The following is a 10,504-nucleotide window of genomic DNA, read 5'->3' on the forward strand; positions in this document are numbered from 1 at the left end:
GATGTTATATCAAAAGCTTCTATTCAAAGAATGTATCGGGAAAGTCATTTCTTCCGGGTTTTACAGTACTTCCGTAAATATGTAAAAAAATAGGTATATAATCATTCATATAATAGGGTAATATTCGATTATTATAGTCTATTGTTATTATAATAGCGTAAATAACATATACATAGAATGAAATATACATCATCGATACTAAAAAGTGTTGACCTAGATTTACAAAAACCACCACCCCCCTTCCACGCCAATCGGTGTTATAAACTATACGCTGTATTATCTCTCTACATCGGATTAGAAAGCTGCAATTTTTTTTATTTGTGAGAATTTAGACCTATCTATGTAACGTATATAACAGAATAATTGGATGTTTATAGAAAAAGGTTTTTTTTTTTTTTTTTGATTATTTTAAAAACTGGAATTGTATAAATTTTTGTAAACATACATAATATTTTATTCAAGAATCATAAACGCTGATATGTTATTCATAATTCTATAATATTATCATACATATAAAGTCATTTATATAGAATTTATGAACATCTGGTTTGCAAGTATCCTGCTGGCTTAGACCGCTATAAAGTCATTAGACTTTGCTAAATGGAAAATGTTTAGTGTACTGTAAATTGAAAGGTTACAAACTATTTATATGAATTTTATAACCTAAAAAATGTCAATTATTTATTGATATATACAAAGTTGGATGCATATAAAAGTAGGTATACAGAAACATCAATTGCAAATATATAGCATTACACGGAAGTCGCGTAATAAAGTGATTATACCTATATATATATATATATATAAGCATTACAAAATACAGTATTTACATAAATTTTTTCTTACACATTATATATTTTCAGTCGTGTGATATATTTCAAAACATGGTGCAGGACATAGTGCAACATCGCAATTTCTGCACCAATATCGTGTTTCTTTTCTAATTTTTTTCATTTTGGCATCACGCTTGTTACAACAGACTGCGCAACATCTTGTGGGAGCTGCTTTTTTTTCTGTCGGCGGAATGAAGGCTGGGAAATGCCTTTCTGTCAGTCTTAGTGGACATGGACCTGGTGTCCTCGGCCGACCTCTATATACCTTAGTTACGGTGTGAAATTCCTTGATGAGCTGTTCAATAAGTTGTGCTCTGAATGCTAAATGTTTTTTCTCTCCGCCATATTTTTTATAGAGTACAAAAGAATTATAAAGGCAAATATCAAATAAATGAAAAAATATTTTCTTATAATATTTCTTTCCTCTTTTCCTAGCCACTGGGTAATCATGGAGTTGTTGATCTAAACGATCAACTCCTCCCATTGTATCGTTGTAATCAACGACAACACGTGGCTTCATTTGAACAGTACCAACACGCGTTTGTTTAGATACAAGTGTGGCATTGTGCACTGTAGATAGCAGCGTAACAGTTTTTTTTGTCTTCCCATTTTAAAATCATCACTTTTCCCCTCTGTTGTGCCACTATTTCTCCTTTTTTCAATTTCTTTCTTTTTATGATATCTGGAATCCCCCTTCTGTTTAGACGAAGTGTTCCATATATATCTGTTTGATGCGATATCAAATAATCAGCTAACTGAGGAGACGTATAATAATTATCAGTAGTTACGCAGTGGCCTTTGTTCAACAATGGGTCCACTAATGATAATACAATTTGGGAAGTTATTTGCATCTGGTTATATTTTGGATCCAGTATAGTATCCTTTCCGGTGTAAATTATAAATTTGTACAGATATCCTGATGAGGATTCACATAACATAAAGAATTTCACACCGTAACGTGACCGTTTGAGAGGTATGTATTGTCTCCAGGAAATACGACCTTTGAATAGTAAGAGAGACTCGTCCACAGTTATGTCTCTCTCTGGTTCGTATAAACGCGAAAATTTAGAATTTAGATTATTTACTATAGCCAAAATTTTGTTCAATTTAGGAGCCGGATGGGTGGACGAATCGAATGATGCATTATCCGCGAAGTGTAAATTTTGCTTTATTTCTGCAAATCTATTTTTAGTCATGAGTTTAGGAAAAATCGGTGTGAAAAATAAATCATTGGTGGACCAATACATCCTCTCATCCGGTTTTTTTACAATACCTTGCAAGATGCAGATAGCCAGAAATGTATATATCTCGCCCACTGTAACAGGCTCCCACTGATGCCTGGATGATCGCGGCTGTTGCAGTGCATAACGATTCGTCTCGCTAACAATCAAATTTACTAAATGTAAGTCAAAAAATAACTTAAAAAAAGCGAGTGGATCGACATTATTTATATTGAATCGACAACCCGGATTTCCTGTGAAAGGAAATCGTGGAGGAGGCGGAGAAGGATTGTTGATATCCACATCGACCCAATTTCTGGCAGTAGAGATGCTTTGGTCCGAATCTACGCTCGATTCTGAGTCGCTGACATCGCTCAAATTATACTCCGATCCACTTTCAGAAAAACTATCGTCATCATATTCTGAACTAGACATTCTGGCAATAAAAGATTGTATATAAAATCCGTTATATATATATATATTATGCGCGAGAAGAATATTCTCCGGATAAAACATACTTATAAACTTACTTGGAAAAGAGTAGAAAACACTTTTCACGACGCACAAAAGCAGAGATATTTTACTAAATCTAAAGGGAGAAAATTTTATCTAAAATCTGTTTTTTATATTACGCGCGAGAAGAATATTTCCCAGATAAAATATACTTATAAACTTACTTGGAAAAGAGTAGAAAACACTTTTCACGACGCACAAAAGCAGATATATTCTACTAACGCAAAACCTAAGAAGCTGTACTAATATCGGACCTCCTGCTCTTCGTTCAGTTGCGGTTCTGTTGGTTTATTGCACTCGGCAGTAAAGGGTTATAAAAACATAGACAAAGGTTCATAAAACCGAGGGAGAAAAAGGCGGGAAGAGGGACAGGGAAAGTAATTTAGAACATGGTAGAGAGAAGAAGGGTGAAGTGGAGGCCCCAAGAGTAGAATAAAAGTTTAGAGTTTATTGTGTAGAAATATTCGACATTTTCTACATTCTAAAATTCATATCAATACTTTGTAATGCTTTTATATGCATATATATATATTACACTTCTTAGGTTTTGCATTAGTAGAATATCTGCTTTTGTGCGTCGTGAAAAGTGTTTTCTACTTTTTTCCAAGTAAGTTTATAAATATATTTTATCTGGGAAATATTCTTCTCGCGCGTAATATAAAAAACAGATTTAGTAAAATTTCTCCCTTTAGATAGTAAAATCTTGCTTTTGTGCGTCGTGAAAAGTGTTTTCTACTTTTTTCAAGTAAGTTTATAATATATTTTATCTGGGAAATATTCTTCTCGCGCGTAATATAAAAAACAGATTTTAGATAAAATTTTCTCCCTTTAGATTTAGTAAAATATATCTGCTTTTGTGCGTCGTGAAAAGTGTTTTCTACTCTTTTCCAAGTAAGATTATAAGTATATTTTATCTGGGAAATATTCTTCTCGCGCGTAATATAAAAAACAGATTTTATATACAATCTTTTATTGCCAGAATGTCTAGTACAGAATATGATGATGATAGTTATTCTGAAAGTGGATCGGAATATAATTTGAGCGATGTCAGCGACTCAGAATCGAGCGTAGATTCTGACCAAAGTATCTCTACTGCCAGAAATTGGGTCGATGTGGATATCAACATATACAAATATACATATATATATATATTTGTATAATAATTTTATTACAAGACTTCCATGTATTGCTTGATATTTGAAAATGATGGTCACAGCTTCTGTCCACGTATTTTTTATATAAATGAAAATATAATATCTTATATCACTGTTTTCTTTTATTATCTATTATTTAGATACATTTTATTATTCATGTATCACAAACTTGCAACCAGATACAACACACTACAGTACGCTTTAATTAATTAATCATTCAAAATTGAACAATAAAATAATTAATAAGAATCAGTAATAAATATAACATCGAAATTTTAATTTTATTTATTTTTTAATCCTTCAAGGGTAAAAATAGCTTGAAGGGTTAAAACAAATAAATTAAGGCGTGGACATTACCACATAAAAGATAAATATTTCGTAATTTGGCATTGAGACATTTCAGCTATTTTTTATGTTTAATTAATTTTATAATTTTTAGATTTCGAACACGAAATGTGATAAACTATTGCAACATTTAAAAAAAAATTATAACAACCTTGAATGGTGATAAGATTTTCCTTGAATTTCCCTGTTGGTAAATTATGCAAATGTAACCTTCATATTGATGTTAACTGATTAAAAATTAAATTTAAAACAACTTTAAATAAAGTATTCATTAATTTTTGATTCTGTAAATGTTAAAATTCCTTCAATTTGATTTTTCCAATTTTCTTGGGTTTGTATATATGAATCATTGAAAAAAATTTCTGCAAAATATTCTTACTACGTATTATTCCTTCCTCACCTAATCAGTTTGTCAAATTAACAATTCTCATACAAATATATTCAAATTCTCTACGAAAAATTTTTAAAAAATGGCCGTTGTTTGGCGGTTATTAAAAAAATTGGCTGCTGTTTAGAAGTGTCCATTATTTGTTGGGAAGTGGCCATTATTGGAGATTCGGCTGTAAATATTATTAATAATTACAGTGAAACTCTTCTAAAAGATCACTTTTGCTTGAAATAATTATTGATCGCAAAGAAGGGTCTTCCTATATTTTACTATAATAATAAAATGTTTGCTTCACTATATCGATGCGAAAAACATAAGGGATCAATTGGTGCACTTCACAATTTTGGCACAAATAATTGATAATTTTACTTTAAAATATTTCAAAGACAATTTAATTTTACTTTATTTTTATATTAAAAATATCAAATGAACGATATATTACATGACGAGATATAACCGATTTTTCTATGTTGTTTGCTAAAGCGCCTTTATATTTTGAAGAAAAAAAAAATGATATATCTGAATGAACGATATAACGAGGGCTACTTTATCTAATATATGTAATTAATATATAATGTATAATATACGTGTGCGTAAGCAACTGTAAATTACGTGAATTTACATCAATTAGATATAGGCCTATATCTAATATCACAATTTTTGTTACTCTTTCCGCCTTGTAAGAACTAGTTTAATTTCCTGAAAAGTCCAGGTTTTCTGTAAGGAAAAGAACATTTATAGATTTTTTTCTGCTCTTCAATGGTGGAGTAAAGAAAACCAGTAAACATTGATAGTTAATGAGAAGTGTGTTTGTTCCTCATTAACGGGCTGACCACGTGGAGATTTCGGTATTTTTAACACGTGTCAAACAATTAAATAGCGACCAGTTTCCCATAAAATGTCAATTCGGTAGGCACTTCCTTCAGCAGATTGACCTCGTGCTGCTTTGCTGTATACTATGAAAACAATCTAAACCAGTTTTGTTTTCATCGATATGTTTAATTGTTTTTTTTTAGCATCAACATCAACTAAAGATTTAAAAATATTTACAGCAAACGAAAGAGGAAAAAGATTTTTTTATAACTTTACTGTATGAATTATCTTTCTTCTTAAATAAATAGTCTCTTACAAAGTTTAAAATTAATAGAACAAATATTTACACTTTTTAAAACAATATCTACCAACGTGTTTTATCTTCGTTACATTTAATAGTAATTTATTATTTTAATTAATTAGTGGCTAGCCTTAAGATCGAAAAATGATAAATATAATTTTTAGTTATACTCTGAAAACCTTAACTTAATTCCGAGCCACAAAAGCAAAGTTTGTAAGGAAACGTTAAGGCTACAGCAAAGGTTTTAGGGTACTTTCTTAAAGTGTTTGCTAAAAATATATTCGATTGAAGTTAATTATTTTAATTAATGTAAAAATGTATTGTTCTTAAAGAATTCTTCTATCCTAAACAATGTCTTTGGTGTTGTATTATAAAGATCACTTCATAACTCTGCCGGTTATTAAGTCATATTTTTCGTTTGGAGATATCTTGACTTTTGAGTTTGTAAAAATTAAAAAATATGTTTTTATGGTTATAAAACGAAAAGATAAATATATTTACTCTTGAAAAATAGTTTTTTTGAAATATAATTGTGAATTTTTACGAATAGTTTGCGAAATGAATTCAGTATTTTCCTGCTTTTGATTAGACAACTTTCATAATGATCGGCACAATTTATGACAGTCATTGGTTTAAAATGTAAAATTTAATGAAGAAAAATTATAGTATTTCAAGATATGAAAAATACCATACATTTTCTATAAATATGAAATGATTAAATATATTCGAAATGTAAACATTACATTTTATCAAATGTTAATATAGTTTATATAAAAATACAAAATGTTCACGAAATTTTTGTTGATTTTCCAAATAAAAATAAAATTTTACTGCTTTTTAATTCTCATATTTTACAGGAAAAAAGTGAGATACAGCAGAGCGTCGTTTATCCGAAAGCCGGTCAACCGAAAGCTTTCCAGTCGGACTGTCTTGACGAATCGAACGTTTTTGATACTAGATTAACTTCTAAAGTATAATTTTTTTGTTTTTATATTTTTCAATATATTTATTTTGTTTGTAAAAAATAAATAAATAATTTTTAACGATACAATAGCCTCGATTATTATTATAAAAATTTTCGTTAGACTTAAAACCGACGAAAATTCAACACGAAGCGACACGCAACGGAGAAAAATTCAACACGAAGCGACACGCAATGAAGAAAAATTTCAACATCGAATAGATTAATATATTTTTTCGTACATAATCGGTTATCCGAACAACCCCAGTCACCAATTGATTCGGATAAACGACGCTCTACTGTAATTTCAAATAAATCACCGATCTTCACAAAATTGCAATATGTTTTATTTTAATATTTTGCAGTTTTCACAGTTCCAACAAATAAGCAAATATCGCAATATTTTTAATAAAAACTTAATATTTAAGAAAAGGAGAAACGTATTTCATAATATAATAATTTTTGTATGGCTCTACGTTTACTGTGGCTGGTAATGGTGGACAATCATTTTTAACTTCTAAATAAGGATTACATATCTCGAAAATAAATTCAGTAATGATTAATTCTATTTGTAGTTCAACTAAGAAGACTGCATTTGAGCTACATTTACCTTCATATCGATCAGCAATACATTCTCTCATACGATTTATTCCGCTTGAAAATAAAATTTATTTTATATAAATTATCAAGTGAATCGTGTAATAATACAAGGTTTGTATAAACTTACCAACAAAATACAAGCAATTTATTTCCTGATTTCTCTTTATATGTTTGTATCACTGCAGCCGTAATGTCGTTAATGCAATCTTTCACAAGTCCATAATTATTTACCATGCATTCGGAATCTTTCAAATAATCTGAATAATAATTATGGTAAAGTTAGTCGAATGCTTTAATCTGTTTAAGTAAGAGATCTATACCTTTGTGTAATCGATGTTCTGGATTGCAAAGGTCTTTTATTTTTTGTATTGTTCCCGAAAGAACAAACTGGCCTATTATTTTATCCATAGAGGTTAAACAAGTCTGGCTATAATTGTATCCACAGTCTATCATCTCGTAAGACAATCTAAAAAAAAAAAAAAAAGTTGAATTTCGAAATAGCACCCAGCAGTGATCGGGTGGTTCAGTTCCATTCGGCCACTGCACCAATGTTCAGTGGTTACTTTAGTATGCGGTCGCGGATTCGCGCTGGATCAATGGGCTGACATGAAATTTACCGGGTTTCTTCACGTGTTTAACACCAAAATTTGGGTGTTTTATTGGAAATTAATTCCTATGTTGGTGGTTCTATGGAAACTGACCAGTCTCCCCGGAGATATCACTCCTCGGGAGATCTCACATAAATTGCCGTAAAAGGAAAAAAAATAAAGAATTTTGAATTACTTCATGTTAAAATTGTATTAATAATGTTTTATATTACTTACTCGCATTGTCTGGCCAGTTCTTTTTTGGTACTTGGAAATGGCTTTTTATATTCTTCTGAAAATTTGTTTCTTAGCAGCCCACATTTTAAGACATTCTCCAAGCTGCATTTTTTCACTTCTTTTTCAGCCACTACACAAGTAAAAACTTCAAAGAATTATTTTAAAAACTTTTCCTAAATGTCAAAAATTACATACTTACTTATCGGAACAAACAGCATGAAAAATATACAAACTTTCATCCTTAGTTATGGAATAAATTCAAATTTCGATTCTCTTGTTCTCATATGATTTGAAGCCAGCACTTCAACCTATAAAAAGTAATTGACACTGCTGAAATACACGTTTAATTTGTTTGAGTAATGTTATAAATGGAGGCATATTTTAACATAACCTTTTAATATATCTAATGAGAGAGAAGATTAAATAACTATTCGTAATTCTTAATTGTACTTGTTAGAAAATAGTAATTACGAAACCAGGGACGTAAATCTGAGAGAAATCTGTGTGTGTAAAACACGTTTAAAGAGTTGCTAATTGTAAATGTACATTAAGAAATTTGCGAAATGATTGGTTTTCGATATGATGTAAAAAAGTTACTCGATGCCCTTGAGAAAAAACCTGATTTCATTCATTTGTTTTTTTAATGCAAATTATGAATATTACTAAGGAACCGTCCATTAAATTCTCGTAGAGGTCTACACTTCAGAAAAAGGGGAGAATCCGTACTCCCTCGTTGTACACGAAGGGATAGCTTATCTTATAAGTCTACTTATTAGTCGTGTAAATAAATCATCAGTTAAAAAATATTTTCAGAATTATTTAAATCATTTATACAATGTTATAGCACGTGTAATTAAGGGAGATTCAATTTTAATATCTATCTCGTGTTTCATCTATCTAACTCCATTCTCGAGATTACAGAAAGACAGCCAAACGGACGACAGTGAAACTTTATAGGCCTACAATTTTTTCAAATTGCATCTAAATAACCTTATGATTTATTTAGTTAATAATTTATTTAATATTTATTATTTAAATTGTTTTATTTCTTTCAATATATTAATAAAGTAAAGCAAAATTTTAAAAAATGGAACTTTTGAGTTTTAAAGTAGCTTTGTCAAGTATATACAATAAAACAAGGACTAAAACAGTTGCAGTGTATTTTGTTATTTACAGATTAAAGAAAAATTTTTAGCTATGGAATAAACTCTATGTATGCTTGTGTGAGATAAGCCTAGGGCCAGGGCTTAATCCCTAATGACCTCTTACTCTGGACAGGTTGTCAAAACCCGACCTCGGAGTCGTCGAATGGCTATAGGAGGGCAAAATCGAATGGGGAAGTCGACAAGTATTCCTTTTCTTGATGAATAAGACAGGTGGACCAATTTAACAATTAACAAAAGAAAGTTTATTATACAACTAAACCTACGATACATATAACTAAACCTAAGATTAGATGCGGTTAAATGAGGTTACATGTAGGCCTACACTCCTATGGAGTGGATTGACAAAAGGTTCTATCAGTTTGCATACTGACTTAATGACCTAGCCTTGTCGCTACTAACGCCGAGAGAGAGAGAGTTTACAAGAATTTATAGCTACCTCAATATTCGTTGCTCAAATTAAATGACGTTCATTCGATCGGAGAGAGAGGAATTCGGAGAGGATTGGCGAATGTATGGCTGGTCTTCTTTTCGTTGACTTGCATGGACCGGGACTGTCCGTTCGTGGAGGTCCGTTGAACTAGTCGTCGATTACTCCAGGCACTAATTAATTTATTTGCCTTCCTTCGGACTTCGTACGGGACGACCGCCTGAAACTTCGGTGTTTCCACCTTTTAAGCCTGTTGCCTGGGAAAATGATCATGCGATCGACTGCGATGCGATTGACATGTCGAAAATTAACTCCCAGGTACAAGCATAGGTTTCTTCCGTTAACTTCGATGAAGTTTGATTGCAGCTGTCCCTCTTTCACAATGAGATGTTTTCTTTTTGATATCTCGTTGTTAAAATTCCTCTCCATTTGTTTACAGAGAACGTCATTCGATCCGTTCTAGTGCAATGTTTTTTCTAACAATCGCGTTAAGAAATTAAATTACAAAGTCGTAATTTTGCGCGAAATTCGCTCATTCCTCCGCTCAAACCCGTAGATTGCCCGCAGGCTCACACTTGTATCTATCTCAGCAAATAATTAACTTCAGTTTCACCAAAACCTAATTTTGCTCAGCTTAAAATTTTTTTATTTTTACAAACGATTTCAACCTATTTTTGATATAGGCCATCGTCAGGTTTAATATTATAAATGTTCCAGATGGAACGTACCGTTTTCGAATATTTTACATTTTTAAAATTCAAAAAATAATTTAATTTTAAAATAAATTGAAAGAAGTGCGTATATTAAATAAAATAAACAAATAAACCAGTAAAAATGCTAACTAGAAAGTCACATGATTTAAGGGTATTTAAGCCCCCTTTTTTAATATAGGCCCTATATATATATTTCCGTGCTGTTGGAAGCGCATTAGCATCCCTAGCATTTGGGCAACGGTTTTT

The 10,504-nt window shown here is 31.0% G+C and overlaps 2 protein-coding genes across 3 annotated transcripts; both read right to left on the bottom strand.

Moving 5' to 3' along the window:
* Positions 1-1,378: 1,378 nt before the first annotated feature.
* Positions 1,379-2,488, bottom strand: LOC136986286 (piggyBac transposable element-derived protein 4-like). Its single transcript, XM_067283780.1, has one exon. It carries the CDS (start codon positions 2,486-2,488, stop codon positions 1,379-1,381), a length of 1,110 nt encoding a protein of 369 aa, XP_067139881.1.
* A 4,365-nt stretch (positions 2,489-6,853) lies between these two features.
* On the bottom strand, positions 6,854-8,446 carry LOC136986198 (uncharacterized). 2 transcript variants are annotated; one of them, XM_067283681.1, is made up of 6 exons: positions 8,344-8,446; positions 8,152-8,260; positions 7,953-8,082; positions 7,449-7,594; positions 7,256-7,385; positions 6,854-7,182 (listed from the first exon to the last, which is right to left on the bottom strand). In XM_067283681.1, the coding sequence occupies exons 2-6, from the start codon at positions 8,189-8,191 to the stop codon at positions 6,945-6,947; spliced, it is 684 nt and encodes a 227-aa protein (XP_067139782.1). In that variant the 5' UTR covers positions 8,192-8,260; positions 8,344-8,446; the 3' UTR covers positions 6,854-6,944. The 2 variants fall into 2 exon arrangements, with proteins under 2 accessions (XP_067139782.1, XP_067139781.1); XM_067283680.1 differs by having other exon boundaries at positions 7,953-8,097.
* Positions 8,447-10,504: the final 2,058 nt, after the last annotated feature.

Source organism: Centruroides vittatus, unplaced genomic scaffold (genome assembly GCF_030686945.1).
Source record: "Centruroides vittatus isolate TY-2023 unplaced genomic scaffold, ASM3068694v2 scaffold_1015, whole genome shotgun sequence".
Taxonomy (NCBI): Eukaryota; Metazoa; Arthropoda; class Arachnida; order Scorpiones; family Buthidae; genus Centruroides; species Centruroides vittatus.